General features: G+C 39.4%; 1 protein-coding gene across 7 annotated transcripts in view; it reads right to left on the bottom strand.

Annotated features, from left to right (window-relative positions):
• Window positions 1–20,109, bottom strand: part of FOXP1 (forkhead box P1) — a 236,469-nt gene extending 216,360 nt beyond the window's left edge. For 5 of the 7 annotated variants that reach the window (XM_068983065.1, XM_068983063.1, XM_068983069.1 and 2 more), the window contains exons 1-2: window positions 19,933–20,109; window positions 5,628–5,630 (exon numbers count right to left, since the gene is read on the bottom strand). In XM_068983065.1, coding sequence (XP_068839166.1) covers window positions 5,628–5,630; window positions 19,933–20,109 — 180 coding nt within the window. The remainder of the gene's footprint in view (window positions 1–5,627; window positions 5,631–19,932) is intronic. The other 2 variants (XM_068983064.1, XM_068983068.1) reach the window with 1 other exon arrangement.
• Between the last annotated feature and the right edge of the window lie 769 nt (window positions 20,110–20,878).

Genomic DNA, 20,878 nt, shown 5'->3' with positions numbered 1-20,878 from the left:
TGGGACCTATTCTGAACTTTCAAAATAGCTTGAGACGCCAACACGCGAGCCACCCAGAGATCTACACTTTTCCAGCTCTGGGTACTGGGAACTGAAATAGCCTGGCTTTCTTCTCCAGCCCACCAAGTGTGTCCTCTTTTGTGACGACAACACAGACGTGGCCATGGTGACACCTTCGAGGAACTGAGGTTCCCTGGCTCTCAGACGGCGATGCAAAAGAGGGAGAGATTTTCAAATTCTGACTTCGTTTCAAAGAAATATGCTTTTCCAAGCCTGCTCCAGAGTTTCTGTGAAAAGCAGACCTGCTGTTTTGTTTCTCAAGGTGAGAGAGAAAGATAAACCTCGTTAACCCTGTTGCAGTCTAGTATTTGGGCCTTTGTGTTGACGCAGAATAGTGACCAGCCACCATGGGAGGTGACTGAACGGATCAAGCAAAGACTGGGTGCCATCAGCTGACTTTGCGAAATAAGCAATGAAAGTTAAGACTGTTTCCCAAACAGGAAACAAACACATGCATTGCTGCCAGGGAAATGTACATAGTTTGACTTGTAGGTTATGAATCTTTAAAACTTCCACCGTAAGTCCCAGCACACATTCTTAGTGAGTATGATCTTTCATTTATTGTTCTAAGCCATTTTTCTTTGTTGACTGGAGTGATGTTGGATGCAGGCAAAACATGGGCCACAGAAACATTAACACAAGACACTGCTTGGGGAGGAAAGGACACTACCTCCACCAGGCTAGTTATTCTTAATAAAAAAAAATAATAATCTACTCTTACAGATAGTAAAACAACAAAAATGACTGTGGCGACTTCAAAAGGACTAACTCATTTATCAGAGAAGCTGCTCGAGCAATTTTTGCAAGAAATACAAAGTACCAGATATATTTGTGTTGTCAATCCATTTTTGTTGGTTGGGGAAAGGGTTCGAGCCTGTTACGTAATACTGCGAAAACATAGAAGGTATTTCTCCAGCCTGTCAGTGGGTGACAGTTGTCTGGGGCACCTGGAGAAGTTTGCAGTTTTAAGTTTTCTGGTTCCATGGACCCAAACAAAAGAGCAAGAAAGAGAAACATGTCCAAACCCAAATGGTTCCTTTTAAGTTGTCTATAAAATAGCTACGGTAACCACCACAGATTACAGCTTCTTATGTGCAGACTTATTAATCCAGCCATATTTCCCATTGCTTAAAAGCCAACACTTCCTTGCCCCTGAGTAGCCAAGGTGACAGCCATCTGACATCCGACAAGTTGCCACGTTGGAGCTATGTTTTAGATCTTTCAGAACCATCATGCTTGAGCTTTATTGTCAGCAACATGCTATAAACCTTACCACAAGTGCTGTTGAATTTCTGTCATTTCTGGAGGAAAACAAAGACCTTCCAACAGAAGTGTTTGGGGAAGAGAAGGAATCAAGCTCATTTTTTCTTGGGTGTTCATTAGAAGGATGCAGGCAGGGCTTCTCTGGCGGCAAAGAGTAAGACTCCATGCTCCCAATGCAGGGGGGCTGGGGTTCAATCCCTAGTTGGGGAACTAGATCCCACATATTGCAAGTAAAGATCCTGTATGCCACAACTAAGATCCAATACAGCCAAATAAATAAATAAATAAATATTAAAAGGAGGAGGAGGATGTAGGCAACAGGTGTGAAGCAGGACTCGGCCTTAAAAATGGAAAGAAACAAATCCAGGTTACAAGGCGCAGGTGCTTAAAAGCAGGCATGTTCACGAAAAATAAGGGTTCAACCTAAAAATAAAAAGGGGGAGGGAATACCTGGGATTTTCTTACTTGACTGAGCAAAAAAAAAGATGGGAAGAAGTGAGAGAGTTCTGAATGAGATAACCTTTTAGGGTGCTCACAATGGGGAAGGTGGCCAGGGACAGTGGGAGCAGCCCAGTCTGCTGGTCACCAAATAAACACAACCAGAGGGGACCACACGCTGCACTGAAGGGGTCAGGTTGTGGACTTGGGCAGACATGGGTTAGAAGCGGGGCTTGTCCAGTATAAGATGCATGAACTTGAACAGCCGATTGTTTCTTTCTAGGACAAACAGGAATTTTAAGATTACTTAGCTCACAGGGTGCTTGTGAGTACAAACGGTACTGAAATATGAGGGAGTACCGCTCTAGGCAGGAAGAAAGGTGCTTTCAATAAATTCACTGTCAATATACTACTACTTTCAATATCATTACTATCTTTGCTATTAGTCATTTCAAGCCTCAAAAAATCTTTGATGAGAGGAATGTTCAAGATATTTGGATCAAATGAGGAAACACACTTATTTACTGAAAATGGGTTGCTTATCAACCATCATCCAGTGTTGAGTGCTTGCCCCTCACTTAGCAAGTTCACTCCTGGGCATACACCTGGAGAAAAGCACAATTCAAAAAGATACCTGCACCTCAATGTTCATTGCAGCACGATTTACAATAGTCAGGACACGGAAGCAACCTAAGCATCCACCAGCAGAGGGATGGATAAAGAAGATGTGGTACATATATGTGACGGAATATTACTCAGCCATCAAATGGAACAGAACTGTGCCCTTTGCAGATGTAGATGGACACGGAGACGGTCATACAGAGAGAGGTCAGTCAGAAAGAGAAAAAAACAAACCTTGCATAATATCATTTCTGTGTGGAATCCAGAAAAAAATGGTACAGATGAACTTATGTACAAAAGAGAAACAAGAGACACAGATGTAGAGAGCAAACTTATGGATAACACACGGGAAGGGAGGTGGGATGAATTGGGAGACTAGGATTGACGTGTGTGGGTGTGTTCACGTGCGTGCTCAGTGGAATCTGACTCTTGGCAACTCCACGGACTGGAGCCCACCAGGCTCCTCTGTCCACGGAATTTTCCAGGCAAGAATACTAGAGTGGGTTGCCATTTCCTCCTTCAGTGGATCTTCTAGAACCAGGTTATCAAAACCATGTCCCCTGCATTGCGGGCAGACTATCACTGAGCCACTACTGAGAACCTACTGTGTAGCACAGGGAACTCTGTTCAATGCTCTGTGACGACCTAAATGGGAAGGAAATACAAAAAAGAGAGAAAATGTGCAAACATTTAGCAAAATGATACATTTTGCTGTACAGCAGAGACTAACAGCAGTGTAAAGCAACTGTAGTCCAACAGAAATTTTTTTTAAAAAAAAAAAAAAGCAAAAACTGTAACAAATGTGCCTAAATATGGAATTACTTGGTGAAGCTGGGAGAAGGTGGGGAGGGGAGAATCAGGAAAAGAGGTAGTATTAATTAGCCCTTAAACTATGAAATTTGAAACTAAGAACACACATTTTCCCTTACAGCTATAAATACATTTAAAATTAACATGAAAAAGTGAATTACCATATAAGAGAATTAATCCTAACCATTCCCCAGTAAGAACTGATGCCTTTGAATTGTGGTGCTGGAAAAGACTTTTAAAGACTCCTTTGGACAGAAAAGAGATCAAACCAGTCAATCCTGAAGGAAATCAACCCTGAATATTCATTGGAAGGACTGATGCTGAAGCTGAAGCTCCAATACTTTGGCCACCTGATGTGACAAGCTGAATCTCTGGAAAAGACCTGATGTTGCTAAACATTGAGGGCAGGAGGAGAAGGGGATAACAGAGGATGAGATGGTTGGATGGTATCATCAACTCAATGGACATGAATCTGAGCTAACTCTGGAAGATGGTGAAGGACAGGGAAGCCTGGCAGGCTGCAGGACATGACTTAGCAACTGAACCAAGAACTAACAATTCCCTTGGTAAACAACACTTTTACAGAAAATATTTTCGGTAAAAAACAGCTAATTTTTTTTTCCATCTATAAAGTTCACTGGTGGGAATGGGAAAGAAATATGTAAAAATGTGAAGGCAAGATATTAAAATTAAAAAGCTATAGAATATCTACAAAAATGTCAACAGTTGCTATCTTTGTAAAATGAAATTTTACTAGGTACGCTTTTTATTTTTCTGCTTTCTTAGTTATGTCTTCTAATACTTTTTATCCAATGGACACATAATTAATTGATCAGTAGAAAATGGCAAATGATTTTCTATTCAGTTTTCAGTTGAAAACATGTGAATGACACCCACGCCTCACTCAGGGCTGGCACTGAGGATCTCGCTCTCGGCTTTGGCACATGGGGGTATTCTGCAGGGACTGGTGGATTTAAGTGCCTGTCTACGCATCTCTTCTAGCATATTCCACGGCCATCCTCTAACTGTGTCACAGTCTCTGCCATTAATTTATAGTAGTTTCACACAATGCATTTATGGCTAGAGGACCTTCTAAGACTTTAGTTTGAAAAAAAAATTTTTAATCAACTTATTTCCCTCTGTTCTTATTTCTTCAGAAACTTCCCAGTCTTTCACAAATCAAGTCAGGCCACAAGAATCAAATATTATCTCCGACTAGAACCTAAACAGGGTACTTGTCAAACAATAGCCTAGGGAAGTTATTGGTTATGTGTAGTATGTAATTATTAGCTATCCTGGTTCTAGGTACTAATCCCATGAAAATTATAGAGGAAGGGCAGCAAGGAGCACTGAGACATAAAAAATCATTGCCATGTGTAAAAACTCAAGATGTTAAAAAACAAAATGCAGGCACAAGAATTTAGCCAGAAAAAAAAAATAGACATGCCAATAAAAAAGCTGCTTCTTAAAATTTGGCTGGCAGCGTCCTTCCCCTCCCCAATGGATACTTTCAGTAAAGAAAACATGGTCAATTTTTTCTCCCTTGACTGTATTTGATTTCCAATTAAAATTAAATATAAACTGAAACGCCACCTGGATTTTAGCAAAATCCAATCCCCGCCTTCCCCCTCCTCCTTTTTCTTAAAAGAAGAACCTGGGCTTACATACACAAACATTTTGCTAAATGACCCGTGGCAAATTGCGTAATGCCAGTAAAAGTTGTGTTTTTTAAGTTATGAGCCCCAAAGATTTTATCTGAAATAAAACCCTGATTCAATTCAGATTCTGGAGACAAACTGTGTCCTTAACTCTGCCTCTAAATTTAAAACATTTGTGTGTGGGGCCCCTTCAGTAATGTTGCTAGTAGGTATGGAGGAGAAATTCTGTATTTATTAGGATATGTGTTTTCTTTTCTAAAATGGTAAATTAGGGCACTAATTGCCTACAAGAACGGATTCTCTGCAGTCTTGATGTAGTGGCCAGTTTCTAAATGAAGAGCCTGGTTGTCAAACAGGCCTGTGTACTTATTTCAGTTAATCATCTCAGTGAAGGAAGACTCAGGAATTCCTATATTCATGGAGAAGGGTTCCCTTGGAGGTATCCAACTTTAATATCTACAATGTTCTAAAGATTTGGCTTTTAACATGAAGTGGTTGGAATTCGCAAAAGAATGGAACAGTGTAGAGAAACCACTTGGAAGCCCCAACTTCTACCTCCGGGTTCTTAAGACAACAGTCAAGCCTTTGTCATATCCTCAAAAGGCAATGAACGAGGACAGTTATGGTGTCATGAGCACATTTTAAAGGCTCCAAATGTGTCAAGGTCTTTATGAATATTATTATTCAGTATATTCATCACATGAGCCCTTTCCACAAGTTATTTTATTGCTCCATTTTACAGATGAGAAAAGTGAGACTCAGGAAGGTTGGCATAACTTGCTCAACTTCCTGCATTCAATAAATGCTAGAGTTGGGTTTTACACCTTTGTCAGTACAACTCCAAAATATCTTGAACTAAACATTCTTCTATCTTTTCTAGCTCTCTAGGGCAGTGAAATAAATCTAGTGGAAACAACATGCATTGGGCAAGCAACTAGGTATATTTGTATATGATTATCACGACAATACAAGACAAAGTCCAGACAAACAAGCAAGGAACTTTGAATATGGGAGCAGTGGAGAAATCTAACTGCATTTTTTTCATCTATATTCTTTTCAGTGACCAGATTGACTTCCATCACACACTGATGGTGGTATATAAGGATGGCTAGCGGCTGATGGTGGAAGCACCTAGAAGTTGGTGGAGAGACAGCACTAGGGGAAAAAACGTGTAGTAGCTGAAAACACAAACATGCCACAGGAGACCAATCTTACAATTATGAAAATTTATCCCTTGAAATCTGTGCAAAAATTTTAAAATATAAATATGGGTAAGATATATACTTATATATTTTATTGATACTATTTTATAAATTTATATTAAATTTGTATCTTATTTATATAAGATACTATACAAATATTTTACATAAATTGCATAAATCTTGCTCAAGGGACAGGTATTCTCTGCCATTTTATCCACTCATAAAAGTTTTCAAACTGTGTGAATGTGCATTATATAATAACTTTTTAATTATAAAGGCAAGAAATATCACTATAGATATTTTAGAATATATAGAAAAGTGAAAAGTATACAAAATAAAATGCAATCCCACAAACCTACAAAAACTACTGATAATCTTTTTGACAGGCTTTTTCAAGCTTTTTCCCGCCACCAATTATATTATAATTTTTAAAGTTAAGTTTCCATAATTGATAAAGTTATATTTCTAAGGGAGTATGAGTCTTAATGGGTACCTAATATTGCTTCAAACTTAACCTTTCTTCTAATGTCAGTGATTCAGCATATTTTTTTAAATTTTTCATATTATAAATACTACCATAATGAACATCTTCAGGTAAAAATCTTTGTGTATGCCTCAGATTATTTCTGTTGGTTAAATTCCTAATAATGATGATGATAAAGATACAAATAACAGCAGCTAACCATTATAGACTCATGTACTCAGACTATTAAATGCTGATATTATCCCCATTTGATGGATGTGTAAAGTGAGTCATAGAGAAATCAACTGACTTGCACAATAACCAAACTAGTGTCAGAGTAATGATTTGGACAAAACAGGCTGTTTTAGGACAAAAACAGCACCATTTACGCTTCTGATACTCTGCCTTTTTCACTGGTTATCAAGTATGCTCTAGTCAGCAGTAGAGAATGGGTTAGAAGCACCAGAAATGCCTATTTTTGGGCCCCACCCAAGATCTACAGAATAAAGTACTTGGGAGTGGGTTCTGCAATCTGTTTTTGAAAGTCTTCCATATGACTTCTATACAAATAAAAGTTTGAGAACCACTGCTGAATGCTATACAATTGTTCAGTAAAAGTGTGACCCTGAATCCAGCTGTGTGACTGTTCTAAATCTTGTTACACAATGCCAAACCACTCCCAGAATGGGCTACACAACGTTATATAAGCCACATAAGACGATGTGGATGCATCATTTCTTGTCATCTTGGTTGATTTGGTCAAAGACCTTCCAACGAGTATATAGTGTTGTGCAAGAGCATGTAAACCTGGTTAGTGCATTTGAATAAACATAAAATGGCTCTCAGGACCTATGCAGAGAACTTTATATGACCTTACTTACCAGGGTTTTCTTCAGAGCTGGCATTTATAGTGCTACATTTAAGATATCCAAGAATTAATTGCAGGGACACACTGGTAAGCATTTAGAGCCAAAAGAGGAAACCTTTTCCAAATTAGAGATAGGTTACTAATGCACTTAACATTAATTAAACATAGAAGAATCTAAGAACATTTGTCAAAACACTGAACCAGCTAGCAAACCTAATTAACATGCAGTGTGGGCTGTATAGTGTTTTAGTTTGGGGGTGGGGGGTTGACGTGTGACACGCATGAAACTGTAATTGCAAAATCATACAAACACACATGTATATGCACACTTTGCAGAGTGAAAGACGCTGGGATTTCATCAGACTTAAAATGGTGCAAAATGCAAGAATGGTGGAATTTAAGATATGACCTTCGGCAGAGAAATCTACCTGCCTGGAAGGTTAAAGAGATTTTCACTAATTGGGAGATAAGTCATCTGATAACAAACTTAGAAACAAATAAAGTAAGAAAAGAAATAAGTGTGAAAGGGAGAAAACGCGAGGCCAGTGCATTTTTCTAGAAAAGACCATCAGTTCATAAAAATAGCTGCATTGAGTAAAGATCTGCAAATCTGACAACTATTTTAAAATAAGGTCCTATGGTTTCAGTCATTCCAGCTAAATGATGAATAGATGTGAATGAGCTAAAATTCAATATAAAAATACGTGAAATATGGACACCACCAACGAAATGACCAGTCTTGTCAGCCCTCATCTAATCTCTGGAAATCATACACTCAACTCAGGCAATGGTCTGTGTAAACAGATAGGCCCCGGACCATTTCCTGGAGACCAATCAACTCGAATGCTGGTATCCAGTATAGAAAGACCTCTGCTTATGATATGCCCCCAGGCCTTCCACAATAGAAAACCAGTCTCACTACTCCCCAAATTAAAAATGACAAAATAGCAAAGATACATCTCTTGGCAATTTAATATCTAAGTCATAATCCAAATCCACATAGCTCAGTATATACCCTCTATCTATTATCTCCTGATTGAAAGAGTTAAACTAAATCTGCTGGCGTGCACATACTGAGCTACTGTTTCCTCAGTTTTACCAGTCTTCAAAGATCCCACCAACACAGACACAAATAAACTCTTCCTCTCTGGGTTCTTGTTGTTGTTTAGTCACTAAATTGTGTCTGACTCTTTTGCAACCCCATGACTCTTTTGCAACTGTAGCTTGTCAGGCTCCTCCATCCATGAGGTTACTGAACATTTATTGATTAAATCACATATCTGTTGATTAGTCAGATGCATCTCTTCTACAGCTTCTTGTGCCTTGAAGTTTTTATTGTTATTCAATTCACATGTTTACATCTTCTCCTAGGCCAATTAGATTATGAATTTTATGAATGCAGGGACACATTCAGGATATTTCTTTGCATCTTCTAGCCAACCATGGGACCACAAATATATGCTACTTTCTTATGCTACTTTTCTTTGGTAGGAGAACCATGGCCCAAGAACTCCTTTCTTCGAGTGACTCATTCAGTATCTCACTCTCCATCATTTCTTTAGTAGGCTGGCTGATTATTCTTCTAAGCAACAATTTTGCCAAAACTTTTCATTTGTAAGATATATTCAGTTAAAAGATTAGAAAGCAACCCATATAGGTATGACGACAACTGCATGTTAATCTTCCATTTCAGAAAAGGCAAAATAAGTCAGATTATGAGATAAATACATATATCAATACATGTACACTTTAGGGGAAAAGTGAGGGAATGATCTTTCAGTTTTGTTACATGATATGATAAAGTAAGAATACTAAGTTTTGGAAGGCAAATCTTGCTACATCTGCCATTCGCTAATCCAGGGGGTCAACAAACTTTTTCTGGTAAGGACCAGATTATAAGTATTTTAGGCTTTATAAGCCATACATTCTCCATGCAACAACTTGCCCCTGCTGTGGTAGGGAGAAGGCAGCCACAAACAAGAGAAAAAAGGGAAATATGGGGCTTTCCTGGTGGCTCAGTGATAAAGAACCTGCCTGCCAAAGCAGGAGACATGGGTTCAAGCCATGATTTCGGAAGATCCCACATGCCACAGAGCAAGTAAGCCCGTTCACCACAACTACCGACCCTGTGCTTCAGAGCCCGGGAGCTGCAACTACAGAAGCCTGCAGGCCTTCGAGCCCGTGCTCCACAAGAGAAGCCACTGCGCTGAGAAGCCTGTGCACCACAACTAGAGGACAAGCCCCACTCACACAACTAGAGAAAAGCCCATGCACCATCAAAGACCCAGCACAGCCAAAAATAAGAAAAAAAGTGTTTTTTAAGGAGGGTGGTGATGCCTGTGTTCCAATTTTAAAAATCTTTATTTCAAAGAGGAGAAAGTGGGCCAGATTTGTAGGATTTGGCCTTCTGCCTTAGCTCACCAATCCTCAGTATGGCCTGCCAGCTCAACACACTGCCTTTTACCTAGAATTTACCAATAAAGGTACTGACTGAAAGGCTGAGAAACAAGTTTGAAATAATTCCAGAATGCAATCCCACAAATTATAATTGTGAATCACTACATTATAGAATATCCCCTTGACAATAATAATGGGGAATATCACACCCCCAGCTGATGCACACTGCCTCCCCTCTTATGACATGCTAATGGTACAGTGTATCTATACATAAATGTGCATAGCATATCCAGGAAATACACTACACAGACTTGTGTAAGACAAGTGCAAATCTAATGGGATAAACCAGCAGGTTAGGATAAAAGTGCACGCTGCCAAGGCATTTTCACTTAGAACCTTGGCAGGTTGGATTTCTATCGCATGGAAATGGAAATATCACTATGAAGAAGGGAAAAAATGAGGCAAGGTAAGCAATACTATCACAGTATTATTTATCATACACATTAGGGCCAAAAATAGTCAGGAAAGAATGAACATTATGTCATTCTCTCCCAGTCTTTAACCTTGAAAAGGGTGTTGAGTTCATAGAGAGCATAACAAGAGTCAATACAAGAGGCTATGAAAATGCAGCTACTTCTTCCTGTGCTACCCTGAAAAATTAACACGCTCATTACAACAATAAAAGGCCACTTTCGCCCTGTTCTAGGAAGTTACATTCCATTTTATTAAATTTTTCCAAAATTCTTTCTTCCTTTGACTCTAAGCGTCCTGGCTCTGCTGCTGAGAAGCAAAAGACATTTTACGCACAATTTTCCTCTACTAGAAAGAGGTATATTGTGCCCTTCAGTGAACATAAAATTGATATTATCATCTCTTAGTTTATATCTCACTACTTAACCTTCAGATTAAAAGTTATTGGATTTGAATGACTAAGAAGACATCATGTCACCTTCCCTTCAATGTGGAGAGAGGGGTGTTGGGGGCAAGAAAAGGTACAATGTTAAAAATACCAATTTAGATCAGCTGACACTTTGCCTTTTTTGACAAGCGACCGTGATACTGACAATTACATATGGTTGCCTGGATCAGAAACTGTGTAATAAACAGTCTACTTTAGGAAACTTTGCGGAAGACCAACCTGCATCAGGAAATTCATTTTACTTGGGGTAAAGAAGGTACAGTCTAAAAATACGGATAAAGGAGTGAATTCAGAGAGAACCTTAGGGTTATCAACTTCACAAAATAAAAAATTTTAACCCCTCCACAGCCAGTAATTGCACTGTTTATGCAGAAGATACTGGAAAATACTCTCTCAGGAAAGATTAAAGGGAAAGAGCTTCCTTCCCTCCAACCATCTCTATGCAGGGCTCAATGTCAACTCATAGACAAGGCTTGCTCCCCCTTAGCTGTTGAATCTATACCCCCTAAGTGGGTTTTTCAATAGTACCAGCTGTTTAATAATTACAGATTGTATTTTTCCAACAAAGGAAACACAACAGGTACCCCCTTTACCTTAAAACAAAAATATTATTCATTCTAAGAAGCCTGTGTCAATATGAGACACTTTATCAAAGATCTAACTTGGTAGTTTTGTTCTCTAAGAGAGATAAGCACATTCCCTGATCAATAGGAACACAAGCAGTTTATCAGCACTTCCCATGTGACTTCTGGAAGATATACTCATTAGAAAATGGCATAGGCTAAAGGGAAAATATTTGATCATTTTAACCTGAATAAACATATACAATCAAATAGTGAGACTGACTGCCATAGGAGGGTGTCTTTTTTTTAAACAGCCTTTAAAGAGAGATTTTTCCAAAATAAACTCACTCTTTATATACAACTTATGTTTGTGCTTTCTTTATCATATCATAATAATTGATTAATGACGGGCAGAAAGGAGCTTGCCTTCTCCTCCCGCTGCCCTTCTCTCTCTTCATTCCACGGTGCACCATGCTGCCCGTCAGGTCGGAAATCCTGAGTCACCCCTCATAGTCCCACTCCTCGACACGCTCACATCTCCTGTTTTCAAAAGGTGCTACTGATTTGCCAGTTCACCCCCGAACCCCCTCTTGTGACCCAGGCCTTCCTTTCTCTTCCCATTTCATTCATTCACAGAGTCAGAGGACTGTGCGCCGCCCAGTACTGTGCTCTGTGCTGAGGGACAGCGAGGGGTGAGAAAGGCTCATCCTTGCCCTCATGCGGCTGATCGCTGACCGAGGGCTTCAAATGCAGGGAACAAGGCAGGGTCAGCAACACGGCAGCCTCGGGTTCAGCTAGGTGCTCTGTGACCTAAATGGACGGGATGGGTGCGGTGGGAATGGGAGGAAGGCTCAAGACGGAGGGAATGCGTGTATACATACAGCTCGTTCACTTTGTTGTATAACAGAAAAAACACTCTAAAGCATTTATCCTTCAATTTTTTTTAAAAAAAGCTACAAGAAAAAAGATTGGGAAAAAAATCAAAAGAACAATGATACTTAGTGACATGGAAATTACATAAAATTTGAATTTCAGTGTCTATAAATAAAGTTTTACTGCAATACACACACACACACACACACACACAACCAAAAAACCAAACCAAACCAAACCAAAACCATGCCGCCCTCAATGACATGAGGGAAGGGTTAGTGTCCCATTCCTAAATCCAGGACCAACAGCAATGGCCTTGTCACTACTATTCATCTTTCCTGAGTCTCTTTCCTGCCACGCCAGGCCCAACTTTCTTTTTTACCGTCAGTAAAACTTTCACAAAAACTGAACTCAATTTACCTTCTAACCACCTTATCACTCTCAGGCTTACTCACCAGGCTCCAACCAAATAAACTCCCAAGTTACTCTCCCCTGCTTCCCTAGCACCTCACACATGCGTGGTCCTCACATTTCCTTACACATAGGCGTGGCATCATACGATTAAATGAAAACAGGAGAATAAATGATTGCAAGAAATCGAAAGCTAAGAAAGAAGGTTAGTAGTCCATTTAGTAGCGACCTGGACCAAAACTGAGTCCAGGCCAGTATGTGAAACTCTCTTCAGTAAATTTTCTTGTGAGAGAGGGGGGGAAAAAATCGTTTTATTTCCACAAACCAAATCAAACACAGTATTTAGCAAAGAGTCTCTGGAATGTTACAAGTAACACTTCATAATTACAATAGATTTGAGTTCAAAGACCAAGTGATGAAAAGAAACTTTCTAATACAGGGTTCAGTTCCCTATATAAACTTCCTTTCTGCTGCTCCATCCACCACTTGCATTTATACTGCTCTTCTACTTTGTCATAAAAGCAGTCACCTTCTAACCCTTTTTATCAAGCAATCTATGCACTAGCTAAAAGTACACTAGACTCCATCAGGCGAGCTATAGGTTTACATTACACAAACATACCAATTCTGCCTGTTCAGCACTAGTTGTCAATAAAGGCAGCCACTTGCAAAGCAGCAAAGTAGGTTACTTGCCTTCAGAGAACAGATAGGAGCCTGCCAGTTTTGCAAAACAAACTCTCTGCAATCACCAAAGCTAATCTGTCAACAAATTACCATTAAAGTCATTCCTCCTGAAAGTTCAAAAAGAGATTTCTGACTAGGCAAGAGATAGGGAGTATTTTTTTTTTTTTTCTTTTTTAGCTCACAGGTCAAGACTGAAAATTACCTTCTCAAAGTGGCAATGCTTTTGCTTCAAGTCAAGAGGGTACACTTCACTCATAATGAGAAGCAGCATCTGGGTTTCTATTACCACACTCTCTTATGTACATGACGCTTTTTTTTCCCCCCTGATTCCTGGTCCATCTTAATTTTCAATGGAGAGATTAATGACACACAACTGCTGTTCAGAAATTAGAACGTGAAAGAACTTCATACAAGGTTCAAAGTCTGCGTTACATAAATCTTTGACAACAATATTTAGATGGAAGGCAGGTCTAAACAACAGAGGAAAGAACTAAATTTAGCGTTCAGGGTGAAAGATGCCTTTTCCAGAAATAGCCACAAAAGGAGTTGAGAAAAAGTATAAGTTTGCTATTGTGTGCCTGCCTTTTTTCTTTATTTGTCAGAATTATCTGAATTCCTGTCTCAGTTTCATTTTAATGTTTGGTTTTTGCTAACATTTTGGTGGCACTGATTCCTATAAAATATATTTGACCATCAATATGTTCTATAATATTTGAACTCTACCTTGTGTCTTCAAAGAGTCTATCTGAACAGAGCAATTCCTTTGAAATTTCTTAATTTTATGATTTAAAATTATAGCTTGGGTCTTCGCCCACTAGTGAAGGAAGGTGCTGGCTCTTATCACAGTCCCTAGGCCCATGAGGGCATTTAATAAATGAGTAACCTCAAGACTTCCCTGGTGGTCCAGTGGTTAAGACTTCACCTTCCAATGCAAGGGGTACAGGTCTGATCCCGGGTCAGGAAGTTATGATCCCACATGCCTCACAGCCAAAAAAGACCAGAACATAAAACAGAAGCAATATCTTAACAAATTCAATAAAGACCTTAAAAATGGGCATCAAAAAATCTTCAAAAAATATGAATAATCTCTTTTGTACTTTATTCTGAAAGTACAGAAAGGACACAGAAAGTCCTCTTAGGACACAGATACGCTGAACGTATTTACCCTTCCAATGGCATCCAAAGACCCTCCCTTTTCAGACACAGTCCCTGCCTGCTATGGGAAAGTCCACTTGAGAGGATTCAGTAGAAAGTTAATAAGAAATCATTTTCGAAGAAAAAAACAATGACAAGGCCGAACTGGCTACTGATAGTTCATCTTTGCATCTACAGATCTATACCTAATCATCTAGGCTTCTCTCTGTAGAAGTGGAAACAAGGCCAAAGATGACCAGTGGCATTTAACACAGCCCTGCAGAGGAAGATAGGGAAGAACAAGAAACTAAGGGAGGCTCCCTTTAATACCCGCTTACTGCCCATCCAAACGACTGAGCGACTTCACTTTCACTTTTCACTTCCATGCATTGGAGAAGGAGACGGCAACCCACTCCAGTGTTGACTGGAGAATCCCAGGGACGGGGGAGCCTGGTGGGCTGCCATCTATGAGGTCATGCAGAGTGGACACGACTGAAGCGACTTAGCAGCAGCAGCAGCAGCCCATCCAAACACTGACAGCTACTTCTTCCAGGCAGCGTTTACCACAGAGGCAGTTACAATTTGAAACACTGGTAGGACTTTCTTCCAGTTCTGTTTAATACCCACCCACCAGTAACTTCAGTAACAAACACCAGAGGAAGGGATTCACTCCTCCACCCTGACAAGAAAGAGAGTTTCTGAGTGTCTCTGGCCCTCTGTGATGACTAACGACTGTAATGACTAATTTTACTTCCTTCAAAGGCTCCGCGGCAAAATTCAACCCAATGGATCCTCCTCTTTCTCTTCCATGATCTTGCAGAAGCTCCTTGTCCTTTCTACTTTTTACCTCCTTAATAGTCACCGAATGTTTCTCTTTTTCTTTTACATTATTAATGTGAAACATGCACCTTAAACCGAATGTCAAAGAAGCTATATGAAGTTAATACATCACTTAGCCACAACTCCAAATAATATAGTTTTGAATTCCACATGTAGTTCATCTTATTTAAATGTCCTTCTCACAGACTACTTCTATAAACTGCCCTTCTCATATAAAATGATAACTACACCTAAAAACTCTAGCAACCAAAGCTCTCCCTACATTGATTTGTAGACAATAAAAGTGCTAGGTGGTACCCCCCCAAAAAGGAAAAAAACCCATCATTAAATGGAATGTGGTTAAGAAATCACTGTTTTATTTAACAGCTATTCATTTTTATTGAATAAACATTTTCTAGTATGCATTCTGTTAATTGACCTGACAGCATATGCTGTATATGGAGAAACTTCTAAACATTATGCTCTATGTAATATGCTTATCTGAAAAAGCTCTCATTTGCAGCAATATGGAAATAAAATTCTGCTTTCTAAAATTCAAGACTTTTAAAATGCATTAATCCACACAGTTTGTGAAATTGCTCTGGACATTTTAAAATCCTTCCTTTAAGGGGGGAAGAAAAAAAACAAAAAAACTTTAGTAACTGGTAATAGTATTTGTTGCTGAGTTTCATAATGGAGTAGTCAGTATCCAGTAGAGAACTTTTACAGACCTGGAAATGGGGCAGGCATAATAGGAAATAAAAAGCAGTGATGGAATTGGGTAAAGAATTATTCAAGAGCTAAAAGAAAATGTTCAGAAACTCTATCAAATTATATTATTAGAAAACTATTGTTGTAATAGTTTCATGGTCCAGATATAAGCAGAGTTGAACCATTACAGAATAATACATTTAGTTTTAAGGAAGGGAGCCAGTTTGTGAGTGTGTGGGTGGCCTTCTCCAGCTAATGGTAGCCCCTCTCCTTGGCTGATGGCTTCTGAGTGATGATGGCAATGTCCAGACCAGAATCACCAACTCCATTGCCTAGAGGGCACAAGTCAGCCAAGGTACTGGGTGGGGACTCAGGCCGACTGCAGGGCTACGGGCTCCTTGACTTAGTAACAATTCATCTCCCAACAACGGTTACCCTTGTAGGAATACTGCCCATGGTTACCAGATCGGATTTTTCAAGAGAAAATGGAAAAGCCAGATTTCCCCCATTTCTCTAGGCTGTCAACAACATAATTAAAAAACAGCAACAGCAATTCTGTCTGGACCCAATTTAGCCAATCTACAGACCAAACCCAGAACAGAAGCCACTCACTCCACAGTGAATCTTCGTGAAAGCTCTCCATTCTGAAAGGGCACTTGTTCTCATTCGTAATTATCTTTGGTAACATGGATCAAAGGTGGAAGGGCTTGCATTTGTTTATTTTAAATCTTGGCAGTAGGTAAAAATTCTCCCTATACTGTCAATGATTGCACTGGAGCAACTGGAAAATCCTAGAACATTCAGTTTCATACACAGCATAATTAACTCATTTTTATACCAAGCCTTTTAAGCCAGATCTTTTTGTTCCATGGACTTCTAACATATTTTACAGTTCTAATTCTCTTCCAGTGTCCTACATTAATCAAAGCTGTAACCCCTGTTGTCTTTGTACTACAGAATCAGAATGTGCCCCTGGCGAGGAATGGGGGAAAAGTCAACAGGAATTAAATTTCAGTGCAACTGTTTACTCAACTGTGGCCTGCAGTTATTGAAATTTTATCCGTGGTTTTGTGTGACTACCGCAGTAATGAATTCAGCATGGCTGTGATTTTCTCACTGCTGGTATTCTCACTTCAAGTAAAAACCTGTAGAATAAGAATGACGAAAACAACCCATGTCCATCACGTTGACGTTCAGATAACTACAAACTGTTTAACTGTTGCAGTTTCAGTCTGGAAGACAACTGATAAAACGACTCCCATAAAACTTTCTGAATGCTATCTTTTTTTCTTATTTCATCTACAGATTTTCTTTCCCCCTAACAACCTGTTAAGCGCCTCATCGTACACTTAAGGAAGTCACACAGCTGTCAGTTGTTTTATTTTAAAAGACTCAAAAGGCCTGCCAACCACAATATATGGAGTTTCAGGCACAATGATAGACCCAACTGCTTTCTTCCTTCCCAAAATATATCAGAGGCAATTAGAAATAAAATTGTTATAAAAATATTAAAAGCACTTTGAAGTACAATCAAAAGGTATTGACCTGTATATCAATTACCCAAACAACATATTCTCTAAAAAGTGGTCAGAACCAAGATAAAAGAGGAGGGACATGAATAACTAATTTTGCAGCTGATGGTTTTCAAGGAAGATACTGTTAAAATGTACATATACATGAGCAAAATAATTCAGAAAAACAAATATTGTATATTAATGTATATATATAGTATCTAGAAAAATGGTACTGATGAACCTGTTTGCACGGCAAACAGATGCAGATGTAAAGAATGGACTCGCGGAGACAGCGGGCGAGAGACACGGTGGGATGAACTGAGAAAGCAGAATTGACCTATATGCACTATCATGTGTAAAACAGAAGTGAGTGGGAAGCTGCTGTGAACACAGAAGCCCAGCCTGGTGCTCTGCGACGACCCAGAGGGGTGGGATGGGGTGAGGGCGGGAGCGAGAGACTCAAGAGGAAGGGGTGTGCTTAGAGTTATGACTGCATCACGCTGTGGTACAGCAGAAACCAATACACTGTTGTAAAGCAATTAATTATCTTCCAATTAAAAATAAACTAATTTTTTTTTAAAAAATGAATGTATATTACCTTCTTCTGTGAGGTCAACTTGTAAAAAAATGAATGTATATTACTTTCTTCTGTGAGGTCAACTTGTGGTTGCTATTATGTGTCTGTGTGTGTCTGTGTGTGTGTGTGGCATAAAAGTAAAGTTTTTGGCTGGCTTATGACTTTGAGATAGTGGATGATTTTCAGCTCTTTAAATAAAAATCAGAAGACATTAATTTCCCATTTATCCAACTGACATGCTCTAAATACTAATTGCTCTGTGCTCATACCACATCAGGCCATGGGGTCACAAAGAGTCGGACACAACTGAAGTGACTCAGCATGCACTTGCGTATACCACATCAGTCAATAGCCCCACTTCAGCTGCTCCATAAAGAAACAGTTGATCTCGGCCTCTGTTTGGTATGGGCACAGAAATGCCAAACCAAATTACCAACTTATTTCCAATATAACCACAAATATCTGAGAATATCACACGAACAAATACACACACAAATACATGGATCCCTTTCTACCACTGATAGGTCTTGTCACCAATGTCATTGGTTAGCATTTGGCCATTTGCTACTGCAAATACCCCAAGTTTACACACAGTCTACATCACCAATCCCAGCTGATGTGATGCCCAGGAAGCAGGCACTATCGAGTGTGAGCTGCCACTAAAAGAGAGATCAAATCCCTTCAAGGCTCTTTCTCTCTTTTCTATTTTTCCCCACAGATTCCACTGTCTCAGGCTGGTACTAACAGTTTCTGATGGACTAACAAGCTAATGATTCCTTATTGGTAAAAATTCTTAGAAAGGAGAAAATAATACATGTTTTAGAGACCGTTAAATGCTATATCCCCAAAACAGGAAGGGACTGCCTTAGTTCCTCTGCTATAGATTCCAAGAAAATGGTTTGAGAAAAGGTTTGCATTTTTCCTTCCTTCCCCCAACCCCCAACGATATGTTTCATTCAGAAAGGGCCAAAGATTTACCATTCTTTTTTCACCTTTTTTTTCCAAATTACTTTGTATTTAATAAATGAATCAAACACTAAAATTCAACAAAAATCATTCATAATCATTAACAAAAATGCACACTATTTCCTAATTCCAAGAGAGGCTGTGAAAACAATGCTTATTTTCAAGCAAATGCTATTTACTTACTTGAATTTGCATCAACACTTTGGCCAACCAGCAACATTTACCTTGTCACACCCTTTGCCATTTGTAAATAGTCTACCAGTCAATCACAGTTACCCATATAAACGCCTACAACGGATATAACAAGAATGAGTATATCCCAACTTGTGATCATTTGGGGTAGCCACGAAAAAGGGATACTTTAAAACAGTAGTAAGATTTAGTCACATACCAACTGCTATATGGATATAAGAAACATTTCTAAGTGGCCTATCTCCCTAAACTGTAACAGCAAGCAATTTCTTACACCAATGCCTGCATTAGTGATGTCTTGTTATCTAACCAATTTTGCTTGGGTATTTCTCCTTATTCCTACTTTCCTTGCTTACAGCCCTTGTTTCTCCTGCATCCTTGACCCCGTATTTGTTTCCTTCTTCCTAAGGCTTAATAAATCTATTTATCGTTTTTTTCCTTAAACTCAAGCATTAGGAACCACTCCTCCAAAGATTTGTTTTATTCCAAGTAGTTAAACTTTAGGCTGGCATATTAGGGGCTCCAAGGAAGTGGCCAGAGGTCCACCCGATCTCACTTTCAACAACCATTCCCCAAGACAGAGGGGCCTCCCAAGACTGAAATGACAAAAGCTTGAGAATTTGTTTCTTAAAGCCAATGGCTGGGGCCCCGGCGCACTAGTGGCTTAAAAGATGTTGCGTACAGTCAGACAGCCGGCTGAGTATCAGATGGTCACGGTGGTCAAATGTGTGGTGAAACAGTAGCATCTGCACCCACCTCCCTCCACAGCCCGACTCCAGCGCACGGTACCTGCTGCTGCTGCTGCACGTGGGCCAGATCGGCCGTCCCCACGTCCACGGCCGGCGTCTCCCCGTTGGACCGCCCTTCCCGAAGACTGCCGCACTCTAATAAGTGGTTGCCGCCGCTAGACCCATTCTGGATGGCTGAACCGTTACTTTTTGTCTCAGTCCCAGATTCTTGCATCATGACTCAAAAACCTGATTTGCAGGAGGGAGCCAGGGAGAAAGAAAAAAGCAGCTGTTAGCACAGTTGTTGTACATAAGGAGAAGGGCCCTGCCTTCCATGTTGCCAAAATCTGTAAACAGTTGTCATTTTCTTTCACTCAACGTATCCCTTATTAGTGGTCCAACAGTCTAGTTTCAGAAGATGGAACTGCTGGTCCAAATTCAAGTTTTAAAGGGTCCACTGTATAGCACAGGGAACTCTACCTATATTCTCTAATAGCTTCTACGGGAAAACAATCTGAAAAAGAACAGATACATGTACATGGACAAGTGAATCACTTTGCTGTACACCTGAACTAACACAACACTGCAAAACAACTATGCTCTAATATAAAATAGCAATTAAAACCTTTAAAAGAAAAGCAAATTCAACTTTTAGTAGTATTATTCTATGTATGCTATCTTTTTCCTCAGAAAAAAATAACATTGTCAAATGAACTTAGAATTTATGGTTAAATTCCTGTGATTATACCTGGATGTCTTGCTCAAAAACCAGTAAGTCATTTCATTCAGTGTATTAGGTGTAACATTTAATTTTAGTATGTATAGGCTCTGTATGATGTATTGCACTCTTAAAGAAGTATTTTCCAAATGTAGTCTATCAGCAGATAACGCACCTTAGCAAGAGGCCTCCTGAGGTATTAATTCATGCTAAAACCCCTTACAGTCAAAACCCCAAAAGCGCTCTAAAGATTTGCACTCCCTGGCATCATTCAAGTATTGGAACTTTT

This window comes from Capricornis sumatraensis, chromosome 10 (genome assembly GCF_032405125.1).
Source record: "Capricornis sumatraensis isolate serow.1 chromosome 10, serow.2, whole genome shotgun sequence".
Lineage (NCBI taxonomy): Eukaryota > Metazoa > Chordata > Mammalia > Artiodactyla > Bovidae > Capricornis > Capricornis sumatraensis.
Note: the sequence above shows the minus strand (reverse complement) of the source record. Positions and strands in the feature narration are given on the sequence as shown.